Here is a 14,049-nt window from a genome sequence, read left to right as displayed (position 1 = left end):
ACTCCAAATTTGTTCCTCCCCCCCCACCCCCTTTGGTACCCATAAGTTTGTTTTCTATTTCTGAGTCTCTTTGTTTTATAAATAAGTTCATTTGTATCTTTTTTATTTTTAGATTCCACATATATATAAGTGATATCATATATTTGCCTCTCTCTGTCTGACTTACTTCACTTAGTATGATCATCTCTAGGTCCATCCATGTTGCTGCAAATGGCATTATCTCATTCTTTTTTATGAGTAGTATTCCACTGTGTATGACATATATATGTATCTCACATCTTCTGTATTCAGTCATCTGTCCATGGACATTTAGGTTGCTTCCATAACTTGGCTATTGTAAATAGTGCTGCTATGAACATTGGGGTGCATGTATCTTTTCAAGTCAGAGTTTTCTCTGGATATATACCCAAGAGTGGGATTGCTGGATCATAATGGCAAGTCTGTTTTTTATTTTTTTAAGGAGTCTCCATACTTTTTTCCATACTGGCTGCACCAAACCACATTCCCACCAACAGTGGAGGAGGGTTACCTTTTCTCCATACCCTCTCCAGCATTTGTAGTTTGTGGACTTTTTAATGATGGCCAGTCTGACCAGAGTGAAGTGATAACTCATTGTAGTTTTGATTTGCATTTCTCTGGTAATGAGCGATATTGAGCATCTTTTCCTCTGCCATCTGTATGTCTTCTTTGGCAAAGAAGGTTTAGGTCTTCCGCCCATTTTTTGATCAGGTAGTTTGCTTTTTTGTTACTGAGTTTTATGAGCTGTTTGTATATTCTGGAACTTAAGCCCTTATTAGTTACATCATTTGCAAATATTTTCTCCCAGTCTGTATATTGTCTTTTCATTTTGTTTATGGCTTCCTTTGCATAGTTTGCAATTTTAAATAGAGTGGCTGGGGAGGACTTCCCCAAGAAGGGAAGATCTGAGGCAAGCCTTGAAGGAGTGAGGAATCTGAGTGTTTACCTGGGAGAAGGGCACTCCGGCAGGAGTGGTGATTCAAAGGCTCTGAGGTGGGCGCATGCTGGGTGCTGAGGGTCTGGAGTGAGGAAGAGGTGGGAGGTGGTCAGAGATGTGAGTGAAGGCCCAGTGCATAGGGCCTGGTGGCTGCTGGGATGCGGGCAGAGTCCAGGGCAGAGGGGCGCCATGATTCGAAGTCCGTAGGACCCTGGGCTGTAACAGTGAGAACAGACTGCAGGGGTGAGGGCAGGAACAGGAGACCAGGGAGGTTCTCCTGAACCAGTGTGGTCATGGGCAGGCGGGAAGAAGTAGTTGGGTTTTGGAGATACGATATTTTTCACATGGAGCTGGTGGGCTGGATGTGGAGTGGGTGAGTGAGTTAGTGAGTCAGGCTTCGAAGATGACTCCCAAGGATTTGGATCTGGCCGTGCCCTCAGGAGCCTTCCTAGTTCCCTCATGGAGATCCTTGATGTCACATGTTGTGCATTTTATTATAATCATTTGTCTCCTTTTTTTTGGTCTCAGATGCCCTTGATCATCTGATGAAAGTTACAGGGACTCTCTTCACAGAAAAATACCCTTCTGCGTTCAATTGAATAGGTGTTCCCAGGACCCACTGCGGGCCACCCCCCCACCGCCCCCTTTTCAGGACCCCTGGCAAGGGTGTGTTTGCTTGACTGAGTGCACACCAGCAGCCATTCATACCACACACAATAGGAGTGGAGGCAGAGCTGTGCAGATCGGCCCTGACTGGTGGGTGGGTTCAGCCTACACCAAGTTGATATCAGAGTTTTTGGTTTAACCCTCATCACAAGTGTAACAGCCACACAGTAAGCACTTGATAAATGTTTGCTGAAAGACAGTGATGATACACTTGGCACTTTATAAGGTTCTCCCACCTGTGTGGATTGGCTTTAGTATTAATTAATGCCTCTGTTTTATAGTTAGAGAAATAAACTCTAAGCAAAGTCAAGTGTGCTGTGCCGGGGAAAGGTGGTGTCTGAGGGTCAATCTGGCGGGTGCTTTAAGCAACCCTAGCAGTTATCACCATGGACATGGGTGACGATGGAGCTAGGACTAGAGCCCCGGACTCCAGGATCACCACAGGATGTTCCTCTCCTTCCCCCACAGTTCTGAGCTCCAGGAATTTATAATCCGGCTAGGGGATTAGTAAGTAGAAGAAAGAAAAGGATCCTGAATTACTTCCACCCTTCTCCTTGTTAATCCTTAGAGCAGCCCTGGGAGGGATACCTTATTAATATCTCCTTTTTACAGACGAGGAAACTGAGGCTCAGAGAAGGTAAGTAGGAGAGTTCAGGACTCACCCCTCAGTCTCCAAATCCCCAGATAATGAGTGAGCAATATATACAGTTAAAGGCTTACAACGTAGCACTCAATTATATACGATTTCACCCTGTATTGTATATAATTTAATACTAATTGCAGGGTTTCAGAATGAGCTGAAGTGAGCAGGGCTGAGAATGGCAAGGGAAGGCTTCAGGGAGACTTTGGGGGCTGAGCTGGGCCTTGGAGAGGATTTGGGTGGAGGCTGGAGGGAAAAGGAAAAGAATGAGTTAAGATATCAGGACAGGAATGGACTGGGTAGGGGTGGGGAGGAGCTAGGATAGTACATAAATGCAAATATAACTGACTTCCATTGGGAACTATCCAAGTGCCTGGTACTGTGTGCCTTTTTATTGTTATTGCATCCAATCCGCATTTGACACTATGAGGGGAAAAAAGGCCCAACAAGGACAAGTACTGTTATTACCTACATTTGACAGATAAGGAAACTAATGGCTCTGTTGTGACGTGGAGCCAGACCTGGACTCCAGAGCTCACTCTCTTCTCAGCTCAAGTTCAGAGCCAATCTGGTTAGAGGTGGACGTACTGTGAATAGTGGAGAATAAGATGGGCTGGTTTAGGGCCTTGCAAAGGGGCCTGTGGACATCGCCTGGGAGCTTGTTAGAAATGTAGGCTTGGGCCCCTCCCCAGACTTACTGAACCAGAACCTGCATTTCAGCGCAATCCCCGGTTATTTGCGAGTGCATCAGCATTTCCGAAGCACGGAGCTGGTGAGAAGTTTGGCTAGATACATGCCTGCCCTCTTTCCAGTGACATCTCCCTCCTGGTAGAGGCGAATAAATGCATTCCCAGAGGGTTTGAGGTGAAAACCCAGGGCAGCCCACCACAAGCTGAGATCTCTTTGAAGTCTCCTATTTCATCTAAAAATGTCATTGAATGTTTCATTCCATACTGTAATATATCAGTGGTCATTTTAATATCTCAAAATGGTTATGTAAATTGCCATGGAGTAAGATCTGTGTTCCCGGAAGATACGTGGGATGGGTTTCCTTGTATCTTAAATGAGGTAATAATAACTACTTCAAGGGCTGCTGCGAAGATCAAAGGAGAATCATGTATATGGAAATGCTGCATAAACTATCCACATCATACACGTGTTGTTCTGGAAGGAACTGAGGATCTGCTCCAGACCTGGTGTCTCGTAACTAACCAGCTGTCTTCAAGGTGAGGCAGGGCTCAGTCTCGGGGAAGACAAAAGGATGCCTCTGGGCATCTCAGGAAGCCAGGAAACTAGAAATAGGAATGCCTATTGCTGGTTTGTTTAAATTTCTTATGATTTTTATAATATCATCCTTTCTTCTTATTTCCCACTTCCTGGTTGGCCAGATTAGCCAGCAGAAAAACCCCAGTAAGACTCAGAGGCTTCAGAGACATCAGGATAGGGGAGAAGATGGGAGTACTGCATCCTGTCCCCAAGTGGCCCAGAGAGAGGGGGACCTGGGAGGATAAGTGTGGGTGACAGAGAAAGGGGGAAGCAGATGGAGTCCTATGGGAAAAGAGAAGAGAAGGGAACTGGGCTGTCAGCTGTGGACCAGCAGTGACTCTGTCTTCCCTATGTGGGGGGGGGGGGGTGTCCTTGTAATGGGAAGGAGAAGTGAAGACAGAGGGAGAGAGACCCAGAGAGGTGAGATGGGCAGAAATAGTGACCATCCACATCTGAGGCCAAGGGGGAGAGGCAGCCAGAGAAGGACAGGAGGGAAGGGGGACTCATTCAGAACTGCAGAAGCTAAGAAAGGGGAGCGTTTGGGGATGACGGACGGGTGGTCAGCATCTCCCCATAGCCCAGAGCAACTGAAAAGTAGAAGCCGGGAAGACCTATTATATTTGCTTAAGGAGGTTATGGGTCACCCTTGGGGAGAGTTCTGGTAGATTAATGGGGTTAAAGCCAGATTTTGAGAAGCTAAGAAGAGAATGACGAAGATTCTTTTTTTTTCCTTCTCCCTCTGATAATCGTTAGGATTTTCACACAAATTGTGTTTCTATTCCAAATGTCTTCCTTGCCACTTAACACTTAATCCTGTAACTTGTGACTAGACTGCAGCTGACTTTGTCTCTTTAATCCATTCCTTGGCAAAAAGTTATTTAAGAAACATTGAAAATTGCAAAGCATCGTTTATAGTATGATCCTATTTTTGTTTAAAGGAACATGTGTTTGTGTGTGTATTTATAAATGCGTATATACGTATATTACAAACAAAAACATCTAGAGGAATATGAAATTATAAAGGGGGTTTTAGTGGTATATACATATGTCACTTTTAATGTGTATAGTTTATTATACACTTATTATCCCTCCTAAAGTGGTACAAAATTCTAATAAGGGTTATCTTTAATGATTAGTTCGTGGTATATGACTTAATTCTTTTTTTTTAAATTTTTTTTTTTATGACTTAATTCTTTTGGCTACAAATGACAGAAACTCAGCTGAAACTTTAAAGCAATAAGTAAATTGTCCAGAGACTTCTTCAGGCATGGGTGGATCCAGGGGCTCAAATTATGTCATTAGGAATCTCTCTCTCTCCATCTCTGGGATCTGCTGTCTTCTTTCTTGACTTCATTCTCAGACAATTCCAGGTTTGTATCTCATCAGCTTAGCGCCCCAGTGGAAGGAGAAGAGCTTTTCCCCAGGAGTCTCAGCAAAGTCCCAGGGCTGAATTTCAAGGTCCGGGCTCAAGCCATGGCTCATCAGTAGACCCATGAGTCATTGTGGCTGGAGGAAGTACTGTGTTGATGAGTGAGACCAAGGCCAAGGTCATGTGACACAAGAGGAGACCAAAGGAGCTTTCAAGGGCATCTAAGGAAGCCAGTGAACTAAAAGAAGGGGCAGAGTGGTTCAAAGAAATCCAGAGTTCTGTGGCCAGAAGAGGAGTCACAAAACCCTGAATGTCTGCTTTAAAGGGGTCTTCACTCTCTGGGTCATAGTTTTTTGGTTTTTTGGGTTTTTTTGGCTTTTTTTTTTTTAATTGAAGTATAGTCAGTTTACAACGTTGTGTCAATTTCTGGTGTACACGTAATGTTTCAGTCACCCCAATACATACATATATTCCTTTCTATATTCTTTTTCATTAAGGGTGTTACTCTGTGTCATAGATTTTTGTAATGACTGAGTCGTTTATAATAAGCATGCATTTCTCTTATAATGGCCAGAGAAAAGTGAGATCCTCTCTTCAACAACTGATTTGGGCTACACCTGGTTAGGACAACTGAGAGAACAAAATCTGGAGTGTGGAGAAAACAGTGAGGCCCACATCTTGTCAGGGCCCTTGATTGTGTAGGGCCTGAGAGGGGTGAACAGTGGCACGACTGGGGAATCTTCTCCTCTTCGTAGATCGTTAGTGGTGCATGTTCAAGACCCACTGGGCCGTCAGACAGTCTCTTGGGCTCTGAGTCACCAGAGTGATGCGCCCAGGGAGCTGGGCCGTTGTCAAGGTCAGCCTCTGCCTCTCCACATCCTGTGCGGTGTGTGCCATCCCCCGGCCTCAGTCAGTGCTGCCTCTGCATTCCAATGTCACATCGCTCTGTTTCTTCATTGCAGGGTTGCACTAAGGACATGGTGACAGACTTTGATGAGAAGCATGATGAGTATTTAATATTGCTTCAGCAGAGAAACCGGTAAGATGCAGCCCCTTGACGGCAGCCCTTCATATTAGCCAAATAAAAATCCTGTTTAGATTTATTAACAGCACGCAGGCCCTGTTTCACCTCAGAATGGGATGCAGTCACCCTCCACTCGCAGGCGTGGATTCATCTCTGCAATCCCAGCTCTTATTTCTCCATTCACCAATTTAATTACATCTTTTGATTGGGCTGTAGCAAACTGTTCCACGGGTAAGGACCGCCTCTTGCCTCCCTGCTTCTGTTCTGGGAGAGGGTGGGTTTGTCATGAAAAGCTGGAATTTGGCAGGGCCTGTGCCTGAGTCACCTGAATGGCCCAGGCTGTGATCTCACAGGCTTTGAAGGTCCCTTGAAATCGAGCCTGTAATCATGCCTTGTTATGTAAAGATGGAGCTGTGTTACATTTCTGTTTGAAGTTGGTCGATGTCATTTAAAGTTAAGTCAGTCCTGATTTTGACTCCGGAGTGCTGGTTCTTCCAAAAGCCTGCAGCCGATGCAGGCTGAGGTCAAAGCCTGTGGTCTGGTTTGAAAGCGGTATCGTGTCTTCAGTGCCTTTGCAGGGCTGTGGATGTTCATTTTCAGTTCACTGTGGTTTGTCTTCTAGCCTAGGACCTTGCCGAAAGCTGGGTTTGCAGACTCAGGTGCTTGGAGGGGCCGGGCAGTGAGTGAAGCTGGCTGGGTGGGGACAGGGGGCACCTGGAACTCTCAGATCCAAACTGCTCACCTCATGCCAGTTACTGTTTGTGGGAACACAGGCCCAGGAGGGGCCGTATCCTCCAAGGTTGCCGGAGAAGCTGGAAATCTGGATCTGTGTTGCAAAATCTCCTAAGTTTTAAGATGTTGGTAATGAATTCAAATTAAAGCACAAAACAAACAGAAGAAATCTGCAGGGCCCCCAAACAGATCTGCAGGAGGGGGAAGGAGGGGAGTACTAATTTGGGTCTTTGTGTTATGTGAGCGGGCTGGAGGTCTTACAGGCAGAGAGTCTGAGGGTTGTTATACTGAATGTGGATTCAGCCCTTGTCTGATGGGCTGGATTACCGGTGCTTGTCAACTGGGGCCCTGGAGCAAGTGTTTATGGTGTAGGATTGTCCCATGTGTTGTAAGACTTTAGCATCCCTGCCTACCCACCGCTTTACTAAATTCCACTAAGGCCCCCTAGTACCTGTGTACGTTCCAGATGCCTCCCAGTGAGGCGTTCCCACCCCCAGTTTTCAGAACCTCTGAATAGATAAACTCTCCAGGACCAGCCAGATGTGCCAGGCAACATCTGATGTGCCCAGCTGCTCTGCGCTCATCTCCCTCCATCCCAAGGGTGACCTCCAGCCAAGGCTTGTGCTGATTAGACCAGTGTGGGTTTTTATCATCATTAATGCCATGGGGCAGGATGTTTTTATTCAGTTTCTGGCAGGCCGGATGGTGCCACTGAACACCTGGGCGATCACTGAATCATCTACATACGACTTGTCTGGGAGGAGAGTGTCATAGTTCCTTCTGAGCAAATTGCTTCTCATTAATCGGGGGATCAATACATGTGGGATCAAAGAGGCGCCGGCCGATAGCACAGATGAGACTCTCCAGAGACGAGGTTGCAGCACAAAGGCAATTAAAAAATATGTCAAAACAGAGCTGTCATAAAATTTGGGGGCCATGCCACTGAGAGGGAGCTGGCTTGATGACAGGAAATTAGAAGGTAGTACCGGAAAGAAACACCTCCAAATGGGGACATAGGCAGGGAGGGAGTGCCTCTGAGCTGTCATCAGGTCAAGCTGGGAAAGACACCTTTTCTGGAGCGCCAGCCGCATGCCAGGTAACTCGCCCCCATCATTTTGTTTTATCTTCACTCTCCCTGATGAGGTCAGTACAGTTCTTGTACCCATTTGACAGATAAATAAGTGGAGACCCAGGACAGAGAGCAATTTGCCCCGGGTCATGCAGCCAGGAAGTGGTAGAGCTGGGCTGTACTGTCTGATTTATGTTTTGTTTGAAACTGTCATCAAAAATCAGGAGGGAGACCTGCCAGGGTTGTCAATGACTCTAAATTCACTACAGAGGGGTTTGGGGGAATCAACTGCACTTGCATTGGGAATCTAGTTATAAGACTGGGTAGAAAACCACCTCTGAGCTGTGTACTGGGCGAAGAGGGGGATGAAAACCCAGGCTGCTCATCTGGGTGGCCTTGTAACCCAAGAAGGGGGTGTGCAAACACTTGGGTGAGTTCTTAGAGATCTGCCCAGAACACTGTTGCCCACGAGATGCTGGTGGCCTTATTCTTTTACTCATTCAGCAGGATTCATTGAGGACCTTCTCAGCACCTCGCATTACCACTAGTATGAAGGGCAACATTTCAATGAGGGAGACACAGGCTGTATTAGTTAGTGTTCCTTTGGTTGAAGGGACAGGAACCCAAGGTCAATGGACTTTAAACAAGGCAACTTATTGGCTTATGAAATTAACAAGTCCAGGATGATACTCTGGCTTCAGGCATAGCTGGATCCAGGTACTCGAACTGGGTCACCAAAATCAGTCATTCTCCATCTCTCAGTTCTGTTTTCCCATGCTGGAATCATCTCAGGCAGTTATTTCCCTCACAGAGGCCAAGGCAGCCACTGGAAACCCACTGGAAACACTCACATCCCACCTCTAGGCAAAGAGAACACGTCTTTCCTAATAGTTTCAGCAACAGTACTGAGGAGGGCTCCCGTTGGTCTGGCTGGGGCCCGGTTCCCATCCCTGAGTCAACTGCCCCCATGCCTGGGGAGGTGGCAGGGTCTGCCTGTCCACCCTATTAAGTGGCGTGAGCCTCACCCAAGCCACATGGAGTGAAAGAAGGAGTGGGGCAGTTCCCCAGGGGAATCTGAGGGCTGTGTTGGAAGCTGGGGGAGAGTTGCTGGACAGGCAAAGAGAACAGGGGCCACCGCTCAGCCCTGGCCCTCGGAATGCCCCAGGAAGGGCAGGTGAGCACAGGACCACCCATGATTATTCCAGAAGAAGCAGAAAGTGACCACGTGCTCCAGGAGAGGACTGGGGAGAGCAGGGAAGATGTGGCAGCCCGGGTTCACCCAGACACAACCCTCGCCCAGAGGATGCTTAGCGATTCTGGTCACTCAGCTTCATGAAAGATGTAATCATGCCCAACAGGACTCACGAGAAAGCAACCAGAGTGATCAAAGGGCTGAGCTACAAGGAACCGTTAAGAGCTAACAGCCGAGAGGGGCTATAATATACACCTCTAGATGGTGGCAGGTCTAAGAAGCCAGCAATGATATTATTTGTTTTTTGAAAAAGGTTGTTCGAGGGAAACTTACAGGTACCCATATAAGAGATGAACCCACTGCCCCAGGGGCGATTCAGGTAGGAAGAAGGAAGGGGAGAACCAACACCGAGTGGGGGCCTTGTCCAGGCAACTCTCTGAGCTAGAGCTTCAAGTGGTTCCCCATTCCGTCCTCACGACTCCCAAAGAGCTGGAGGCATCTTACAGAAGAGCAGACAGGCCCCAGGAAGTGTAGGGACTTGTCCAAGGTCACGAAAGCTGGGAGATGGCAGAGCCTCTGGTACGAAGCTCCCTCCCCCGCACTACTCCGCCTCCACCTGCACGGATGGCGGGAGGTGACATTCCAGAGGACAGATGCCAGCACCTGTGGGCCACGAGGTTCTGGGAGGAATGGCAGGCTCTTCGTATCACTGCCCTCTGCTTCTCCACCCTTCACTCAAATGCCACCACCTCCAAGAAGTCCTCACCTGGGAACCACTGCTTCTCCTCTGACCTCTCCTTGCTTGGAGCCCCTGTGGTGTGCTGCCTGGTGAGGAGACAAACGGTGGAATCACATGACCGGGAGACTGGCTCTGGAGCCTCGTGGGCTGGAATTTAAATCCCGGCTGCTTCCTCAGCTCTCTGACCTTGGGCAAGTTCGTCTATAAAACAGGCCCGTGGTAGGAACTGAACCCCCAGGCCAGTGAAGGAATAAGCATGACAAGGTGCTTGAAAGTCCTCAGTAAGCCCACCCGTCCCAGCGTCCTTCCTCCGTCGTCATCACCACCATCATCATCAACTTCATAATTTTAATGCTAAACGCACCTTCTCAGAGTGAGCTGACATCCAGACAACCCTTGAATGCCTGATCCTTAGAGAACCCCTCAGTTGACCCTTGGGGTAACTGACGTCCAGAGGAGCCACGTAGCTAGCCCACAGTCACACAGCAGCCACAGCGCTCGGCGTCTAAGATAGTTCGGTCATAAACCCGGTCACAATTAAGTCTATGAGCAACACACCTCCCACTCTTTGAGCTCAGCTAAGTCCTCTCACCACCTGGGTCCCTGCTTGTGCCAACCACTCAGCCTCCAAGCCTCTCATGTCCCCGGTCACGCTCCCTCATGATACCCTGTGCTCTAACTCACTGTGCTTCCACTTCCTCTTCTGTACAAAAGAGCTCTCTGTGCAGGTGACCCCGAAGGTCACTACGGGATAAATGGAAGTGATGCCTGCGTTGTGGTTAGATAGTCAGTTGCTGTATTAGGATGCGTGTCCATGCCTTCTCTCCCCTGATAGACCTTGAGTTCCAGAAATAGGTATTGAGAGTGTTCCTCACACTCAGCGCAGACCCTGTGCCCAAGGCCTCACATTCTGGTGGGCAGGAAGGGAGAATGAACAGGCAGGCAGACACTACTGTAGCGTGGGGCAGGGAGATGCGTGCTATGAAACAAACAGAACCCATAAGGGAATAGAGAGCGACTGGGCGGCAGCAGGACGGGGGCTCCATCTCCAATCGGGCAGCGACTGAATCTGATTTTTCTGAATCCCCAACACCTAGTGCAGCTTTTTATGCAAATTAGGCTACTCATTTAAAAACATCCCCTTTTTTCTGATGCCACGTGCATATTACTGATGCGCTCAGCTGCAGTAGGGGAGTTCCTTTAGTGATTCCTTTCACAGTCTGAATAATTATCTCCTCATTTATCAGTTTCATAAATCCACATTTTCATAAATCACCCTGCTTAAAGAGAGGCCCGCGTGGAGTGCCAGCTGCAGATCCTGGGGAATAGGATGCCACCATGAACTTTAAGGTAGCATCAGGGGACAGGTGGTCTCCGGAAGGAAAGTTGAGGCAGGTGCTCTCTGGCTGGGTGGTCAGATTTTCCACCTGCTGCCCATCTCAGGGCCTCCAAGGGCCGGGCTCCCTATTCTTTCTCCCCGGAGACTGCTGGTACCTACTGCACCCTTGGACTGTTTCCTCCAGAGAATGCAGCCATTGCTGTGTTTGGAAATCGTCTCTTAGTTACTTGTGTTTTCCTTCTGTTTTCTGCTGTTGCCCAACAATCAGGCATCTCCCAGGCTTCCGAGGCTGGCAAGAGATAAGCAGTCTGTAATAAATGTTCCTGCCACGATTGTTGAAAAGATGGATGTATCAACTGCAAAAGAAACATTTAAAAAGCAAACAAAGAAATCACCCATAATGCCACCACCCTACCTCAACTGATTTCATTTTCACATTTATCACCTTCTACTCTGGGTCCACAAACACGCTGTTTTCCAAATTTGCACTTAACCACATATGTACCATTTTTATCCTGCCTTTCTCAACCCCCATGGAACAGATCACAGTCAATCCCCTGTGTTTCAACAGACTTCTGGTAATTACAATGGCTGCCTGAGATCCCAGGTTCTACTTCCTCAATGCTGGACATTTGGGTTACTTTCATGGTTTTGCTATGACTGAATGATGACCGTTGTTCTTGATCAGAGACAATCGGCTTACTGGGCCAAGACCAAGCATATGGCATTTTCTATATTTTCATACTCCTTCTGAGAAGATTCTCTGAGTTTCCAGTGATGTCTAAGTTTGCCAGTTTCAATTTGCAAATTAGAAATTAGAAACTGTCTTTGTTGTGGTAAAGACTCCAGAGCTAAATTACTACAGTTTGCATCCTAGCCCTACCACCATACTAGCGGTGTGACCTTGGGCAAATTACTTAACCTCTCTGTGCTCCAGTTTCCTGATCTATTAAGTGAGGATAATAAACGTGATTATCCCACAGGGTTGTTGTAAAGATTAAAGTCTTAATACAGTCAATCTTTATTAGTCACAGATTCCGTATTTACGAATTTACCCACTCACTGAAATTTATTTGTAACCCCCAAATTAGTACCTGCAGTGCTTTTGCAGTCACTCCAAGACACGTGGAGATGGGAAAACATTTCAGATGCCTAGCACACACATTCCTAGTTGAGGTAGAATAACGGAATATTCTGCTTTCTTGTTTCATCTCTTACGTTGTTAAGTGTCCTTTTTGTAATATACCTAGTGCTTTGTTTTTCACATTTTCGTGCTTTTCCTTGGTGATTTTGCTACTTAAACTGCCCCCACCCCCACCCCCCAGACATAGCGCTGAAGCTTTGTCTCGTGTTCCTAAGCTCAAGAAGGCTATGATGTCCTTTACGGAGAAAATACACATGTTATATAAGCTTCATTCAGGCATGAGTTGGAGCTGGTGTGAGTTCAGTGTTAATGTACTAAGTATACATTAAATAAAGTGTCTTTAAACAGAAACACACATAAAGCAAGGTTTTATATCGATCAGTTGATGGAAATGCTGTGACCAGAGGCTCTCAGGAACCAAATCCTATTTATCCCCCTAGGAACAATGGTTCAGTTTTCACTAATTCTTTGTGGCCACTTTCTAGAACATACCTACTGTGAATAATGAGAATTGACTGTATGTAAAGCATTTCAAACAGTTTGGCCCATGGTCCATACCCTTTATCTGATTACTGTTATTATTATTTTTTTTAATTTACATTCTGTTAATTTGGTAGGAACTTATTTAATCACTGAACAGGATGCTCGTTTGTTGCCACGATGGTCGATTGGTTATATTTCTTTCCTCTTACGTGGAAGTAAATCTGATTGGTGTTGGGGTGCGTACAGGCATTTGTAAAGGCATAGAAGGGTTTGGCGTCAGATGGGAGTGGTTCTGGAGGGGCTGATGAGGACACCACAGACTGTTTATGGCAATGAATATCAAAGGTGGGGTAGGGACCAAGCTGAGGTGTGAGACTGGACTTCAGAGAAAGCTGAACGAGACCCAACCATACTGATGCCAAGACCCTTTTAGCCAAAGGGTCTGATAATCTCATCATTAATCTTGAACAGGGCCTGCATTGGTATATCTTTAAACTGCATCAGAATATAAAATGATGACATTTGGGATATCGGGGGTGAGTGAGAACAGGTTTATTTACCGAAGCAAAAAATCAGTCCGCCTGGCCTGATGAGCACCGTTTCCTGATGTGCGGAGGTGTGACACGCAACCTCTCTCTCACAGAGGATTAGACCCTAAAGCACGTTTTGTTACACGTGCAACCAAGTGCTGCAGTCCACGCCGAGGAGTGATGCGTGAAATTGGGATCGTCCCAGGAAATCCAGCCTATGTGGGAACCGCGTACTCACACGCCTGCTTTGTCTCATCCGCCATGGGGCAGGGACAGGTGCCCGAGTTTTTGCTAAAATATGCTTGAGCCTCGGATTGAAAGCAGAGATACCCCTGCAGGGCCCCAGCCTCCTCCTCACTGCTTCTTCACGTGTCTGATGGGCCTCTTAGGGCTGGGCATCCACCACCCGGCCTCTGATTAGAGGGGCTTCGCTGTCTGTCGGAACAGCAGGCCCCTCCCCGCAGGGGGCTGGGCGGCGGCCCAGGCTCCTGGCCTGAGGAGCAAGCGATCATTTCTCTTCCAGGATATTAAAGCATTTGAAAACCAAGGACCCCACGCAATTGAGGCTAGAGCACCTGGAACAGGGGTTCTCTGTCTACGTCAACGGGGCCAATTCTGAACTGAAGACCTCACCGCGGAAAGCTGTCCACTCCGACTTCTCCAGAAGCGCCTCCCACACCGAGGGGACTCACGGTGAGCGCAGGCCCCGCCAGGCCCAGGAACAGCTCTGCTAACTAATTAGGGACAGTGGCGCCACAGCCTAAGCACATAAACTGGTTAACCTATACCAGTTAGCCATACCCACCTGGCCAGAAAGGGAGAGCATGAGAGTGAGAAAGAGACAGAAACCCTTTTCACCTCTTTTTAAACTAGTCTTGGCCTCCGTGATTCCAGGGCGAAG

The 14,049-nt window shown here is 47.4% G+C and overlaps 1 protein-coding gene across 1 annotated transcript in view; it reads left to right on the top strand.

Moving 5' to 3' along the window:
- Window positions 1–14,049, top strand: part of KIAA0556 (KIAA0556 ortholog) — a 173,989-nt gene that overhangs the window by 39,905 nt on the left and 120,035 nt on the right. Inside the window, 2 exon segments of the mRNA XM_014560871.2 lie at window positions 5,859–5,935; window positions 13,672–13,841. Coding sequence (XP_014416357.2) covers window positions 5,859–5,935; window positions 13,672–13,841 — 247 coding nt within the window.

This window comes from Camelus ferus, chromosome 18 (assembly GCF_009834535.1).
Source record: "Camelus ferus isolate YT-003-E chromosome 18, BCGSAC_Cfer_1.0, whole genome shotgun sequence".
Lineage (NCBI taxonomy): Eukaryota > Metazoa > Chordata > Mammalia > Artiodactyla > Camelidae > Camelus > Camelus ferus.
This window is presented reverse-complemented; position numbering and strand designations above follow the sequence as displayed.